The sequence below is a fragment of the Pseudorasbora parva genome, chromosome 14 (genome assembly GCF_024679245.1).
Source record: "Pseudorasbora parva isolate DD20220531a chromosome 14, ASM2467924v1, whole genome shotgun sequence".
NCBI classification, from domain to species: Eukaryota; Metazoa; Chordata; class Actinopteri; order Cypriniformes; family Gobionidae; genus Pseudorasbora; species Pseudorasbora parva.
The window spans coordinates 42,072,173-42,089,211 of record NC_090185.1 but is presented as its reverse complement, the minus strand read 5'-3'; the positions used below and the strand labels follow the sequence as shown (position 1 = coordinate 42,089,211).

At 39.5% G+C, this 17,039-nt stretch overlaps 1 protein-coding gene across 1 annotated transcript; it reads right to left on the bottom strand.

The window, feature by feature from the left end:
• Positions 1 to 1,160: 1,160 nt before the first annotated feature.
• Positions 1,161 to 11,913, bottom strand: hoga1 (4-hydroxy-2-oxoglutarate aldolase 1). The gene is made up of 8 exons (XM_067414939.1): positions 11,409 to 11,913; positions 10,940 to 11,163; positions 8,185 to 8,313; positions 7,986 to 8,113; positions 7,683 to 7,817; positions 5,231 to 5,327; positions 2,218 to 2,351; positions 1,161 to 1,937 (listed from the first exon to the last, which is right to left on the bottom strand). Exons 2-8 carry the CDS (start codon positions 11,139 to 11,141, stop codon positions 1,788 to 1,790), a joined length of 975 nt encoding a protein of 324 aa, XP_067271040.1. The 5' UTR covers positions 11,142 to 11,163; positions 11,409 to 11,913; the 3' UTR covers positions 1,161 to 1,787.
• Between the last annotated feature and the right edge of the window lie 5,126 nt (positions 11,914 to 17,039).

Genomic DNA, 17,039 nt, shown 5'->3' with positions numbered 1-17,039 from the left:
AGTATAGTTCATACACAGTTTGGCAACAAGGACAGGCAGACAAGAAATTTACAGAGAAAAAAGCTGAAATGTCAGCGTGGCGGCTCTCTAAATAGACTGGGAATGAGGTAAAGAGAGGGGATAATGACTGCTCTCTGTCTAGAGTTTCTTGTCATTTTGCTCCCAGTAAGAGTCAGAAGACGGAGCAATATTGTTTCTTCTCTCTCATTTTCTCATCCTGCAACAATCTGCCCTTTAGAGATGCATGACTCGTATACCAATGCTCTTGATCCTTTTTAAAGAGATCACAGGCTCGCACCTCATCAGGCAATTTAAACACAGTTTGGTGATGCAGAGCGCCCACCGGTGGTCACACATGAAACCTCTGATGCATTATTAAATCACACATTTAGGGAAAAGTTATTTCAAAATATTGTTTCAATTAAAAAAAGGATATAATACCGGTAATATTGCCAGTGATCAGTGAGTTGGAGAATGGATGGATGGATAAAAATATTGTATATTAAAAAGTGGAAGTGTTGATTCCTATTACTCAAATAAGTGTATCATACACTGATCAGACCTAACATTATGACCACTGACCGGTGAAGTGAGTAGCACTGATGATCTCTTCATCACGGCTCCTGTTAGTGGGTGGGATATATTAGGCAGCAAGTGAACATTTTGTCCTCAAAGTAGGTGTGTTAGAAGCAGGAAAAATGGAGATGAGTGTAAAGCGTAAGGATTTGAGCGAGTTTGGCCAGATTGTGACGGCTAGACGACTGGGTCAGAGTGTCTCCAAAACTGCAGCTCTTGTGGGCTGTTCCCGGTCTGCAGTGGTCAGTGTCTATCAAAAGTGCTCCAAGAGGACCAGTGGAGAACCGGCCACAGGGTCATGGGGGGCCAAGGCTTAGTGATGCACGCGGGGAGCGAAGACTGGCCCGTGTGGGCCGATCAAACAGACGAGCTACTGGAGCTCAAACTGCTCCAGAAGTTAATTACCTGGGGAACACATGGCCCAGGATGCACTATGGGAAGAAGGCGAGCCGGCGGAGGCAGTGTGATGCTTTGGCCAATGTTCTGCTGGGAAACCTTGGGTCCTCCATCCATGTGGATGTTACTTTGACACGCTCCACCTACCTAAGCATCGCTGAGACCATGTTCAGCCTTTGATGGAAACGGTATTCTGGTGGCTGTGGCTCTTCCAGCAGGATAATGCTCCTGACACAAAGCACAAATGCTTCAGGAATGGTTTGAGGAGCACAACAACCAGTTTGAGGCGTCGACTCGGCCTCCAAATTCAACAGATATCAATCCAATCGAGCATCTGTGGGATGTGTTGACTAATCAAGTGCGAATCTGGGAGGCCCCACCTCACAACTTAAAGGACTTAAAGGATCTGCTGCTAACATCTTGGTGCTAGATATCACAGTACACCTTCAGGGGTCTAGTGGAGTCCATGCCTTGAAGGGTCAGGGGGACCAACACAATATTAGGTCATAATGTTATGCCTGATCGGTGTATATACTATACATTCAAATTATGTAAAGTATTGTTTTGCTTTACTTGAAAACAACTGTATCGGATGTAATATATCAGATCGGGAATGACTTTACTCTGATGCAGGAAATAAACAGAAAAACTATACAAACATTGAATGAACATTTAGTTTATCATTCCTCAACATAAAACATCCAGTGCGAAAGGGAAAAAAATATTTTCTTTCATGTTTCTTGAAAGAGATTTAAAATGAGTTTAACACCAACAGAATAATTAAACAGTCTGTCTCCAGAAACCCTTTGATTCTCCTACAGCCAGCCATTGGAGGAGAAGTTCTCTCGGAGCCGAGCCGAATCTGCCGGGGAAAGCGGCTGAAGGGGCGAGCGGCTCACGCCACCGTGATATCCAAACCACTCCATGGCCTGCTTCAGAGCCGGGACGCCATACTGCCGAGTCACCTATGAGGAACACAGTCCCAATCAATTAGAGAAACGTCTTTAAACAAGATCAACGGCATCATTCAGAGTCAGTTCATTCTGATCAAACCCTTCAGAATCAGCCAATTATGTCCTTTTTTAAAGTGCTTTGGCACCACAGTGCGAATCTTCCCCGTGGCCTTTGAAGCCGAGCTCGGGAGCTCTTGGGGGAAGGGTTACTTCCATGTTTATCGTGCTGATATAGCAGTACATGTATCTGTGGTGTAAGTGTGCGGCGTTGCCGTGGTGATGCGATACTCACTGCTGCGTTGGGTTCGATGAGGCGATACTGAAGCTCTCTGGCCTTGTCCCAGCGTCCTGAAACACACAGCTGAGCTAGATCACACACCTGCTGACCCAGGACATTAGCCAGGGCACACACACCTCCCACGGCTCCTGCGCAAAACACACACAACGGCACATCAGGAATGGGCATGCAATACACACAGCCCAAAATAACCCATACAATCTGACTGACAGTGCAGTGCATTCACAACAGCTTGATTGACAGGCGGACACCGTCCATACACACGATTCCTCGCCAGTCTTTCTGACAGATATTAAAGTCTCTTTGATCGCACTGATTAACTGACAGGCTTCAAGAGGCTGATAAACCGTGGGTTCCTCTCCATGTCAGTTAGTAAACCTGGCCATTGTGAGAAAAACACAGCGGATGTTGTATCAGGACTGACATGTTTCGATTTGTACTCCACCGTCCGGTTCTGTGTCCATGAATCTGCTGCTCTTCACGGTGGATGATTTCTTCTTTATTATGCTCAAAGGGTCACGTTTAAATAATTACTCTTAGGCCGCGTGTCCACCAAAGCGTTTTTACCACCAAAGCGTTTTTTAGCCAGCTGATATGATACAGAATATCCGCGTAAGTGTTAGTATCTCATTTCACGGATGGTTTGTTTCTGTATTGATTCAATATAAAATTGCACAATGTAAAGTATTTGCTCTGGCTCTTGTTTTAAATTAGTTTGTTCTGTTATTATGCTGCATGTTTGCATCTGTTGACGTTGTACAGTACAAGCAGAATGTGGCGGTTGGTCAGTGTTGTGTCTGTCCCGCCCCTCCTCCACTGTGATTGGACGGCTGTGTGAAGAGTGACAGTGATGAGTGCTGCGTTTGACTGAAAGTTGAACATTCTTTAACTCTCTGCGACCAGTAAAAAACACAGAAGGCTCAGTGCCTCGTCACGCCAAAACCTGATTCCAAAAAAGTAGGGACACTGTACAAATTGTGAATAAAAAAAGGAATGCAATAATTCACAAAACACAAACTTATATTTTATTCACAATAGAATATAGATAACATATCAAATGTTGAAAGTGAGACATTTTGAAACATCATGCCAAATATTGGCTCATTTTGGATTTCATGAGAGCTACACATTCCAAAAAAGTTGGGACAGGTAGCAATAAGAGGCCAGAAAAGTGAAATGTACATAATAGGAACAGCTGGAGGACCAATTTTCAACTCATTAGGTCAATTGGCAACATGATTGGGTATAAAAAGAGCCTCTCAGAGTGGCAGTGTCTCTCAGAAGGCAAGATGGGCAGAGGATCACCAATTCCCCCAATGCTGCGGCGGACAATAGTGGAACAATATCAGAAAGTTTCTCAGAGAAAAATTGCAAAGAGTTTGAAGTTATCATCATCTACAGAGCATAATATCATCCAAAGAATTACAGAATCTGGAACAATCTCTGAGCGTAAGGGTCAAGGACAGAAAACCAAACTGGATGCCTGTGATCTTCCCGTGAAGAGGACAAGGGTAACCGTAGTTGTTATCAGCGCTCAGTTCAGAAGCTGCATCTCTGATGGTCTGGGGTTCATGAGTGTGTGTGGCATGGGCAGCTTACACATCTGGAAAGGCACCATCATTGCTGAAAGGTATATCCAAGTTCTAGAACAACATATGCTCCGTCCAGACGGCGTCTCTTTCAGGGAAGACCTTGCATTTTCCAACATGACAATGCCAGACCACATACTGCATCAATTACAACATCATGGCTGCATAGAAGAAGGATCCGGCACTGAAATGGCCAGCCTGCAGTCTAGATCTTTCACTCATAGAAAACATTTTGCGCATCATAAAGAGGAAGGTGCGATAAAGAAGACCTAAGACAGTTGAGCAACAAGAATCCTGTATTAGACAAGAATGGGACAACACTCCTATTCCTAAACTTGAGCAACTCGTCTCCTCAGTCCCCAGACATTTGCAGACTGATATAAAAAGAAGAGGGGATGACACAGTGGGAAACATGGCCCTGGCACAACTTTTTTGACAAGTGTTGATGCAATGAAATTTATAATCAACTTATTTTTCCCTTAAAATTATACATTTTATCAGTTTAAACATTAGATATGTCATCTATGTTGTATTCTGAATAAAACATTGAAATGTGAAACTTCCACATCATAGCATTCTGTTTTTATTCACAATTTGCACAGCGTCCCAACTTTTTTGGAATCTGGTTTGTAAAAATTTGCTGCTCCCATAGAAAACTATTTACTATGTCAGCCAGCCCCGTGAAAAAAACGCTTTGGTGGACACTCGGCATTAAGGTTCTGAATTTGATGAATTTGCACCAATTTGTATACATTTTACCACCATTCTTAGTCGCCTACTGTAAAAATGTACTACACAAATGAATGTACATTCTGATCTTACAGTACAACTGTAGATATATACTGCAGTAATATGTTTTGCAATTAATATATGTATTCTGAATATCTGATCTATTATTTCAAAAGCCAACACAGAAGTGACATCAACAGGCTGCTAGAGACAGCCTCCAGAAGAGTGTCAAATCTGTAAAAAGAAAAACAAAAAATTGGTACAGTTTGTGGATTTGGTCTATACGGCTAATTTTGCCCTTCATGACGACTGTGAGGGGGCGAATTATTTTATAACTCATTCTTTTACACTATATTAAGCCTTAAAGTTCTGCATAATTAAGGGCGTGGCCACTTTGAGTGACAGGTGGATAGCCGTTTGTCTGTTAGTCATCACTTCACCTCAGCTCCGCCCACGTCTCGCCTCTTTGGCCATTTTCTGTTATCCGGGAGCGACGCGCTGCCAAGATGGTGACAGCCAGCTTTAGGCTTAAAAATGCACTTCAGTATCCTACGGGTGAGGTCATGGACACTACATCCATATTTTTATACAGTCTATGGTTGAACCTCACACATTCATATTGAAGGTGCAGCTAAGTAAGCTTTTTATAAGCGCATTAGAGTTTTGATTATGAGTAAAGTGGTTCTCACCCACAGCGTATGCGGCCATGAGGAAACCGGCGGATCCTGCAAGCACCTGGAAACCCTGCGCTCTGGTCTTCTGCACCATCAGGGCTATTCTGCTGATCTGATCACAGGTTAAAATGATTCAGCCAATAGAAGTGATTCTCAACAGAGCTTTTATACGGTATTTCACACATGCATGTAATGGTTAGAGGAGAAGGTGATTAAAAATGTCACGAAACTGTTAACTTTGAACACAGTGATCACTTTTTAACTCGAGTCAGAAAACCCCCGCATAAATGATCAGACTCCCAGTGACAGAGAGAGTCAATGCAATCTGTTTCCTGTATGAGACACACAGCTGGTAGATCAGTTACTGATTACACTTTACATGAACTAAAATATGATCCATTATATTTCTGCTGTAAGGTAATTTAATCAGACTACTTTTGGAAACTCATTGATCACATTGATTTGAATAGGATAATCTAACCATAATGATATAAATATACAAAGAGAAAGAAAATCTATTTCATATATTATATTCACAAGGCTTTCCCACACTGGAGGTTGTGAATTTAATGAAAAGCTATTAAGTAATTAAATCTTACAAATTAAAATAAAGCATTTACTAAAAAAAATGTTTTTTTTACATGTATGTCATGACACCATTTATCAACATCAGAACCATGAACTTCATTTTATGTATTATTATTATTAATTATATAACTGACCAAACTTAAGTTAAAAACTTATTTTAAAACTAAATGCATGAAAATACACTCACCTAAAGGATTATTAGGAACACACACTAATACTGTGTCTGACCCTCTTTCTCCTTCAGAACTGCCTTAATTCTACGTGGCATTGATCAACAAGGTGCTGAGAGCATTCTTTAGAAATGTTGGCCCATATTGATAGGAGAGCATCTCGCAGTTGATGGAGATTTGTGGGATGCCCATCCAGGGCACGAAGCTCCCGTTCCACCACATCCCAAAGATGCTCTATTGGGTTGAGATCTGGTGACTGTGGCGGCCATTTTAGTACAGTCAGCTCATCGTCATGTTCAAGAAACCAATTTGAAATGATTCGAGCTTTGTGACATGGTGCATTATCCTGCTGGAAGTAGCCATCAGAGGATGGGCGCATGGTGGTCATAAAGGGATGGACATGGTCAGAAACAATGCTCAGGTAGGCCGGGGCATTTAAACGATGCCCAATTGGCACTAAGGGGCCTAAAGTGTGCCAAGAAAACATCCCCCACACCATTACACCACCACCACCAGCCTGCACAGTGGTAACAAGGCATGATGGGTCCATGTTCTCATTCTGTTTACGCCAAATTCTGACTCTACCATCTGAATGTCTCAACAGAAATCTCAGACCAGACTCATCAGACCAGGCAACATTTTTTTCAGTCTTCAACTGTCCAATTTTGGTGAGCTCATGCAAACTGTAGCCTCTTTTTCCTATTTGTAGTGGAGATGAGTGGGACCCGGTGGGGTCTTCTGCTGTTGTAGCCCATCCGCCTCAAGGTTGTGCGTGTTGTGGCTTCACAAATGCTTTGCTGCATACCTCGGTTGTAACGAGTGGTTATTTCAGTAAAAGTTGCTCTTCTATCAGCTTGAATCAGTCGGCCCATTCTCCTCTGACCTCTAGCATCAACAAGGCATTTTCTCCCACAGGACTGCTGCACACTGGATGCTCTTCCATTTTCACACCATTCTTTGTAAACCCTAGAAATGGTTGTGTGTGTAAATCCCAGTAACTGAGCAGATTGTGAAATACTCAGACCGGCCCGTCTGGCACCAACAACCATGCCACGCTCAAAACGGCTTAAATCACCTTTCTTTCCCATTCTGACATTCAGTTTGGAGTTCAGGAGATTGTCTTGACCAGGACCACACCCCTAAATGCACTGAAGCAACTGCCATGTGATTGGCTGATTAGATAATTGCATTAATGAAAAACTGAACAGGTGTTCCTAATAATCCTTTAGGTGAGTGTATATATGGGTGCTTCTATAATTGTAAGTATATATGGTGTCCATAGTGATTGTTTTTTCTGCTTTTTTATATATTTTTTATTATTGTAATAATTTGTTACTTATCATGGATCACAAAATGTTAAAGGCCATAACAATACCATGTTTTCTTTAAAAGGTGTCTTATACAGCTGAAAACATGATTTATTTTTGTCCAAATTCACAATGTATCAGTGTCTAATTAAAACATTTTATTTTATTTTATTTATAAAAGCTCTAAATAGTCATTTTCCTAATTATACAACATTAAATTCTTTAAAAATACTGGAAAGAATTTCTGTTAGTGAAGTTTCCCCTTAACTTTTTGAAATGCAAAATGTATCTCCAATTATAAAATCACCACATAATATTACTGCTGACAACTGAAATGTTAATTATACATTATAATTATGTATATATATTTGTGTATTAAACATGAATAATGTGTGCTCTTACATCTCCTCCACTGTCTTTGAGGCCGATGATGTTTGGATGGTGTGAGAGCTGAAGGACAGCATCCACGGGCAGATCCAGAGCGGTGTTTGCTGGGACGCTGTACAACACAAGCGGCACGGGACTGCAGTCTGCCACCTTCAACAAGAGAAAAACATTCTGCATCTTAATGAGAACTCACACAACTCAACTAATGCAAATGAGCACTAACAGATGTGCACAATGTCAGTCTTTGATTAAACGTATCATTATTCATAAAGATAGTCTCTCCACATTATACAGACCATTAGAATGAAAAACAATTACCTTGGTGTAGTGGTTTACAAGAGCACGGCTGTCCATTCGACCACGATAAAAACAAGGTGTTACCACTAGCAGACAGTCAGCCCCTGCCTCAGCCATTTTCTGGCTCATGAGGACTGTGGCTCTGGTGGCTGAAAGAACAGAAGAACAAGGGTCATCTGGTGTGTACAGGCTCTCTGGTACAGTATCGAGAGAGACGTACATTCACAGCCAGATCCAGCCATGATGAGCTTATCTTTGGGCAGGGCCCGTCTGACCCGCTCCACCACCTCCACCCTCTCCTCCACCGTCAGGTACGGATATTCCCCGTTAGAGCCCTGCACCACGAGACCTGCCGGAGCAAGAGAGGACACACTAAACACAGGCTACACTGACTGTAGGATGAGCGAAAAACATGGAGATGTCATTTTCAAAAAGTCCACTCGGTAGAGCAACAAGGTCGACTTTAACCTGCACCATTACAATTTCTCTTGTTCACTAACATCTGTTAACCATTTTCTGCATAACATTACAGTGCATATGCCACATATTCCTTGAAGGTTTTACACTCATGGATCATTCTTGAAACATTAAAGAGTGGAACAAGAGAGTGAAACATAACATAACAGAGTGGAACAACAGAGTGAAACATAACATAACAGAGTGGAACAAGAGAGTGGAACATAACATAACAGAGTGAAACATAACAGAGTGGAACATGAGAGTGGAACATAACAAAGCAGAGTGGAACAAGAGAGTGAAACATAACATAACAGAGTGAAACAACAGAGTGAAACATAACATAACAGAGTGGAACAAGAGAGTGGAACATAACATAACAGAGTGAAACATAACAGAGTGGAACATGAGAGTGGAACATAACAAAGCAGAGTGGAACAAGAGAGTGAAACATAACATAACAGAGTGAAACAACAGAGTGAAACATAACATAACAGAGTGGAACAACAGAGTGAAACATAACATAACAGAGTGGAACAAGAGAGTGGAACATAACATAACAGAGTGAAACATAACAGAGTGGAACATGAGAGTGGAACATAACAAAGCAGAGTGGAACAAGAGAGTGAAACATAACATAACAGAGTGAAACAACAGAGTGAAACATAACATAACAGAGTGGAACAAGAGAGTGGAACATAACATAGCAGAGTGGAACAACAGACTGAAACATAGCATAACAGAGTGGAACGGAACATAGTGGAACATAACATAACAGAGTGGAACAACAGAGTGGAACATAACATAACAGACTGAAACATAACATAACAGAGTGGAACAACAGAGTGGAACATAACATAGCAGAGTGGAACAACAGAGTGAAACATAAAAGAGTAGAACGGAACAGAGTGGAACATAACAGAGTGGAACATAACATAACAGAGTGGAACATAACATAACAGAGTGGAACAACAGAGTGGAACATACAATAGCAGAGTGGAACAACAGACTGAAACATAGCATAACAGAGTGGAACGGAACATAGTGGAACATAACATAACAGAGTGGAACAACAGAGTGGAACATAACATAACAGAGTGGAACAACAGACTGAAACATAACATAACAGAGTGGAACAACAGAGTGGAACATAACATAGCAGAGTGGAACAACAGAGTGAAACGTAACAGAGTAGAACGTAACAGAGTGCAACATAACAGAGTGGAACATAACATAACAGAGTGAAACATAACATAACAGAGTGGAACAACAGAGTGGAACATAACATAGCAGAGTGGAACAACAGACTGAAACATAGCATAACAGAGTGGAACGGAACATAGTGGAACATAACATAACAGAGTGGAACATAACAGAGTGGAACATAACATAGAGTGGAACAACAGAGTGGAACAGAACAAAAGAGTGGAACGTAACATAACAGAGTGGAACGGGACATAGAGTGGAATGGAACATGAACAACGAAATATAACTAGAATGTACAATTCCTGAAGAAATTGTGAGTGGTGCTTGCCGTGGCAAAACTCTGGGCCCTGTTGCTAAGGTGTGTTGAGGCGGTTGCTAAGGTATTCTGGTTGGTTGCTAGGCGGTTGCTAGTGTGTTCTAGGTGATTGCTAGGGTGTTCTAGGTGGTTGCTAGGGCATTGCTAGGCGGTTGCTAGGCAGTTGGCTAGGGTGTTCTAGGTGGTCGCTAGGCGGTTGCTAGTGTGTTCTAGGTGATTGCTAGGGTGTTCTAGGTGGTTGCTAAGGCATTGCTAGGCGGTTGCTAGGCAGTTGGCTAGGGTGTTCTAGGTGGTCGCTAGGCGGTTGCTAGGGTATTCTGGGTGGTTGCTAGGTAGATGCAAGGGTGTTCTAGGTGGTTGATAGGACGTTATATAATAGAATATTACAGAGTAGAACGGAACATAACAGTGGAATATAACAGATTGGAACGGAACATAACAGAGTGGAACAGATATAGATATGGAGCAGGATAATATTTTAAAAACTGAAAAGTGAGAGAGAAAGTGAGAGAAAATAAATAATTTTACTTCCTAAAAATGGTCTCAATGGAAATGTAGTCTCTTTTAGAAGGCAAGAACATACATAATAGAGTAGAAGATGACTTCAGGGACACAGTAAATTAAGAGAATTGTAAAAAGAAAAAGAAAAAATATATTATATATAATAACTATACTTTCACATGATGAATATTATGATTATAGGCAGTTTAGCCATATTATGAGGTTATCATCATTTCATGGTTTATAGTTCTTGTGGAAGTTGACTACTTTGTACTGAGGACATAAAACGGTGTGTAAAATACAAAGTAGTGATTTTAAATGTCTTTTATCACTGTTTATGTGATAAATAAAACCTAAATATATAATTTAAGCCATTTCTTATAAATATGTGACTAGAGAAAATGATGAGTAAGTAAATCAGAGACAGAAAGTCAGTGTACAGGAATGACTCATATAAGAGTTGGTGCTGTTTTAGATGTGACTGCAGTGTGTTCACCTCTGAAAGGTAAGCTGCTGTACTTCTGAATATTGTCATCCAGTCTCTGATAGTCCACGTCTTCACTCGGAGTAAACGGAGTGGCGATGGGAGGATAAATCCCACTGATATCCAGCCTCTTCTCTGCTCTCTGACTCGTGTTCCTCCATGAAGAAACTCTTGCTCTTCTGCACAGAAGACTGAGACTGCGAGTGGCAAACATGTTGGGATCCGACTGTAGAAAACTAATGAACAGATGGTTAAAGGACAAGCTGGACTCATGCAGTTAATAATCAACTCACATGCTGACTATGTAGGAAAACATTGGAAAACTGGTCATGATAAACAAAGATATTATGTTTAAACCTTGCCTATGTATTCGCGAAGCATAGACTATAGTCTATATAGTCTATAGAAAATATCAAAAATATACAAATTGCGTAAATAATTAATAACATATTTAAAAAGCAGCTGTTTTTGCATAACGTACCTGGTTGATGCAGAAGTCCAAGGAAACTTTGTGCCAGAACAGAACTCAATGTAGCTCTAAGTATCTGTCTATTATTTAATAATGATTATTATTCTACCTGAAGAGAAAAGTCATGCTTGTCAGCTGCAGGAGTGCGTTCAATTTCTCATGCACGCGCAGAAATGTTTCTGGGGGTCATTGATTGAAGTCCGTATGCAAATCCAAGAAATCCAAGTAGCTCAGGTTTAACCTTTAAGGTTATAAAGCAGGTTGCCCGTAAACCGTCTTAAACCGCCTTGTCGCTTATTGTAAATAATATTAGTTTGGTAATGTTAAACAGAAGTCATAATTCCGGAAGTAGTCTATATTTAAATTGCTTTCAATTTTTCCGAAGGGGAATTGACTTTGAATGATAACTTATGAGCCCATAAAGACGTGCCATGCACTCCGAGATTGATTATTGATGATATGTGCTTCAGTTAAAGCAGTCAGTTCACCTCATTTCATTTTTAAAGCCATGTTTAAGAGCGCAAGTCCTGGAGAAAAACTACACTACCCATGATCCTGCAGAGAACTATCGACCAATCATTGAATCGGAGCTCCGCGGTGACCCCGCCCACTCCCTCCAAACACATGTGTCAACAGTCTCCGCAAATTGTATCATTTATTTTGGGCATGTTTCTATAGGCTACTAAACAACTGTGGACAAATATTGACATATTTATTAAATATATTATCCTTTTAAAGACACTGTTTTTGGACATGACCCTACTAAAATATAAATGTATAAATGTATCTTCTTTGCTAATATTATATCCATAACTGTAAGTTTACCAAACATCTTTTTGAAAGAATTTAAAAGTATCTTAATGCTCTAACATCTCCGGTAAATAAGAAAGCAAGCATAATGTCTTTAGTTTGTAAGGACTTGATTTTATATATTGATGTAGGCCTATATATATTAATATCTGACTTACCCTTTTGTTTCTCTCATTGTTCGTATTATTTTTCCTTCATTGTCAACTCTTCTTTTCTCATCTGTATTCTGATGACATTGAACATATTGTTAATATATTTTGAAAAACAATTTTGTATATCATAAACGTGCCATCTCTGTATTTTCTGCAATTATAATATTATCAAAATACAACCTATTTGAATTATTATGAAATTAGTTATTTTGCCAAAAATGATATATCGATAAAAATAAATTCCATTGTTTTTATAAGTATGATAAACAACTGAAGTTGTGTGTTGTTTGAATTGTATTATGTTAATAAGATTGTAGTTAATGAAATATATAAAGATGTCTTTCTGTCGGATCTTCAAATCTGATTCACATCTGAGGTTGGTTTGTTCATTATAACTCTTTAATGGACTCTTTTTTAATCCCAAAATAAATGTATAAATAAAATTAATGAATCAATTGGCCAAATGTTTACTAAAGTATTAATCTTTAATAATCATGACAACTCCAGATAATCTTGATTAACTCCGTTATGAATGTTATCATATTCATTTGCAGTCCAAGTTTGTAGTTAATATTCTGGTGTGAATACACACAGAATACAGTGGCAAGAATAAGTGTGTGAACCGCTTGCAGAATCTGTGAAAATGTGAATAATTTAAACAAAATAAGAGAGATCATACAAAATGCATGACTTTTTTTAGTGCCGTCTTAGATGAGATATTTTACACAAGACAAAAAAAGCTGAATTTATAACAATGACCCGTGCAAGTGTGTGAAGCCTTGACTCTTAATCCTGTGTGTGCGTGTGTGTGTGTGTGTCGTTCCCTGATGATCTACAGCTGTGTGTGTGTGTGTGTGAGAGAGAGAGAGAGAGAGAGAGAGAGAGAGAGAAAGAGACAAAAGAAAGTGTGTGTGTGTGTGTTTTGTGATGGTGTTCTTGAGTCTCTTGTCTGTTCTGAGCTGTTAAACTGACCAACGTTCTTCAGAAAAATCCTCAAATTCTTCAGTTTTCCAGCATCTTCTGCATATCTGAGCCCTTTCCAGCAGTGACTGAAGGATTCTGAGATCTGAGGACGATTGAGGGACTCAAACACAACTATTAACAAAGGTACGTCCTCTTTTTCCAGCATCAACCTCTTAAACTCCTGATAAGGAATGGCATCATCATCACGTATTTCCTCTAAATGACCTCATGTGGCACCATTGGAAAGCTCAGAATGCCTTCTTTCTGGAGATATGCATCACTTTGGCATCTGCTTTACACAAAGTAACTTATTTAAGCTAAATTACTCTGGAACCATTTCCCTCTGGATTTGGCCTAAACTGAAAAGCTTCCCATACACACACACACACACACACACACACACACACACACACACACACACACACACACACACACACACACACACACACACACACACACACACACACAGAGGTCTAAACACCAGTTTGGTAACATAAAACTCGGTTAAAAGTGATAAACATTGAAGTATATGTCGTTTGAGATGTAATAAAGAGAGGCGCTTGATTTTCTGGGTTATAAATGATGTTTGACAGTGTATGTCTCAGGCCGTCTGCTGGCACCTTTCCACTCTTACACACGTTTGTGTTCGAGTGTTTGCTGCCATCTAGTGGAAACTGCCTGTATACACACTTTTAAAAGTGAATTTACCAAAACAAAAAATAAATACACATTTTTGTACACATCAATGTTTATCACTTTTAGCTGTTATGTGACTTCAAAGGGTTTCCAGTAAAATGTCACTAAACTGTGTGTGTGTGTGTGTATGGGAAGCTTTTCAGTTTGAGTACACTCAAAAAAATGATACGTTGGATTTACCTTTTTTTCCAAATTTAATTCACTGTAAAAAATTATTTAGAAAAAAAGTAACCTGGTTGCCTTAAAATTTTGAGTTCATTGAAATTAAAATTTTGAGTTAATACAATGAACATTTTTTTGAGATTCGACAACCTTTATTAAAATATTATTAAAAGATTTTGTAAGCATATTGGGGAATTGTGTTTTATTTCTGATGACGCAGTAAAACATGCCAAATAGTGCTATTTTCATGATTTATAAAAAAAATTATGTGGTTCAGATACAAACATATTTTGAGTTTCTATTTGTTAAAGGGGGGGTGAAATGCTGTTTCATGCATACTGATCTTTTTACACTGTTAAAGACTTGGAATCCCATACTAAACATGGACAAAGTTTCAAAAGTTAAGGTGGACGTTTGATGGGAGTATTTCTTTGTCAAAAATACTACTTCCGGTTAGTCATAAGTTTCGGCAAGTTTTTTGCGATCATGGGTCCCCTTTGACGTTTATGGGGGCGGAATTTCCTTGTATGGGCCTTACGGACAATTCTACCGGAAGCGCGTGAGAGAGAGAGAGGGAGAGAGCGAAAGTAACAGGCTATGCCCATCAAAGCGCTGGCTCGTAGGCTGCGCTGCACAGGTGATGTGCACAACTAACAATGTCACCAAAAAAGTGGGTTTTTGGTTGCCAGACCAAGACAGTCCTGCACAGATTCCCCCAAAAACCCCGCGTTAAGGCAACAGTGGATGGAATTTGCTTTTCCGGATCAGCAACTGAGTTGCGCGAATGTTTATATCTGTTCGCTGCATTTCGGTGCCGACTGTTTCATAGACAAGGCCCAGCTCGACGCCGGATTTTCCCGATCGCCTAATGCTGAAGGATGGAGCAGTCCCAACGATAAAGGTCCTAACGTTAGAACCGCGGGCTGTGAGTAAGACTGCTTCAAATGTCTGTGTTTTTGCCTATGCTCATCAAGTAGCCCAAACATGATCACGTATAGTTAATTGATCAATGGAGCATGCGATGTGTAGTGCGTGTACATTTGTTTAGCTGGCCACTATATGTGTAACTTTATGTTTGTGTATTGTAAAAGCACTCCAAACAACAATACACAAAGAGGGGGGAAATATGTTGAACTAAATAAGCGCGCTTCTTCATTTAAATGCGCTACTATTCCGTGTCTTTCTATGTAAACACTAACTTAGCCTGCCGTGCAAAACCAGTCCGCTTACTGTCTACACAAACCACGCGTAAACACACACACACACACACACACACGTGCACAACTGCACTTCCCACATGTACACCTTCAAAGACAAAAATACGACGATATAATTCAAGTATAAATATGTAAATAACACAAGTCGCTAAGCATATTATATAGTTAGTGTATAACTTGTACCACATAGAGACGTCCTGCTCTAGTCGTTTTTGCTGCTGCTCCTGTTCAACTGCAGCCTCTGGGTCTGATTCCGGATCATAGATGTATGGCTGTATCTGATTAAAAGCCATATTTTTATTTTGAATAAAGTTTTTTTCCCGCTGTTAGGGATGACACAGCTTTACGACGCACTCGACTCAACACAATAACAGCCGCGCGCTCACGTCATTATTTAGCTCCGCTCACACGACACGCCCCCACCCGCTCGGCTTTTTTCGGAAAGACTCGGAACAGCGCATCTTTCTTATATAATTATAAAAAAAATAAAGACTTTTCGGAGATATGCAGGATGCAATGCTACTCTATAGGTACTCAAGATTGACATGACACTGACTGAAACTGAGTGTTTCACCCCCCCTTTAAACAAATTTCCTTCATTGTATCAACTCAAATTTTTAATTTCAATAAATTCAAAATTTTAAGGCAACCAGGTTACTTACTTTTTTAAGTTAAACCAACAAAAAACAACAATATTTTTTTACAGTGTTCAAATTCGAATGTCGAATTTAATTATCCTTGTTTATTTCAGTAAACTTACGTTTTTTTTTTTTTTTTTTTTGCGTACGGTTATTTCAATGCCATTTAGTTGAATCAGGTTAACATTCTTAATTTTATCCACAACTATTAAGTTCAATTATTCTACAATGCATATCAAACAAAAATCATAACAAGTAATCCAGTGTAATTATAAATTCATCTACGAAAACCTCTTATAAAATCTTTTTGGCTAGCCAGAAGAAGATGGTATTACATCCATGAAATGCCCAAAGTAGTTGTTTTTTTTATAAAAAATTTTTTAAACTTTTTTTTTTTTTTTTAGCTTGCTAAAAGGTAGGACAGCTTCCTCCAAAAACACAAACTTTTAAATACCAACCTTAAACATAAAAAAGTCTCTCCATTTTCTCATCTTGTTAAAAATGCATAAAATAGCACTGTATTTAAACATGTACTCTCCGAATTCAGCCCCTTTGCAAAGCATGATGGGAAGTGAACGTCCTGTGTGTTTGGGTTACTTGACTGAATCATGTTATAGAATAATAACATCAAGTTATGTCAGAGAGTAACGGTTTTCAGTCAATATAACATGAAGCGGTCACATTTAAACCAGAAACCTGATATAACGCTGTTAAATCAAGAGGAGTTACTTAAACAAAGTCAACAGCATCATGCCGTTTTTGAGGTCCCAGAACATAAGAACCGAGGGTAAACACTTTTAAATTACAGAATAAAGATGTCTACACTTCTCTTATATCGTTTAAATATCTTTTTTGTTTGTTTCATGTAGTCCTGCCCTTCAGAAGCAACAGAAGACACACGTTTCCTGGAAGACAAATCGAGTACAATTTACTTTAATCTTCAAATTCAAAAGGGTTCACCCCCGGCTCTGAATGCGTTTCCTTCGGGAGCATCAGTGAATGTCT

Excerpts from the sequence above, each read along its gene's own strand:
- hoga1 (XM_067414939.1), bottom strand. The coding sequence starts at position 11,141 with ATGTTTGCCACTCGCAGTCTCAGTCTTCTGTGCAGAAGAGCAAGAGTT. Across the intron at positions 7,818-7,985 it reads TTGTAAACCACTACACCAAG|GTGGCAGACTGCAGTCCCGT; the intron begins GTAATTGTTTTT and ends CTCTTGTTGAAG. Across the intron at positions 5,328-7,682 it reads TCAAAGACAGTGGAGGAGAT|ATCAGCAGAATAGCCCTGAT; the intron begins GTAAGAGCACAC and ends ACCTGTGATCAG.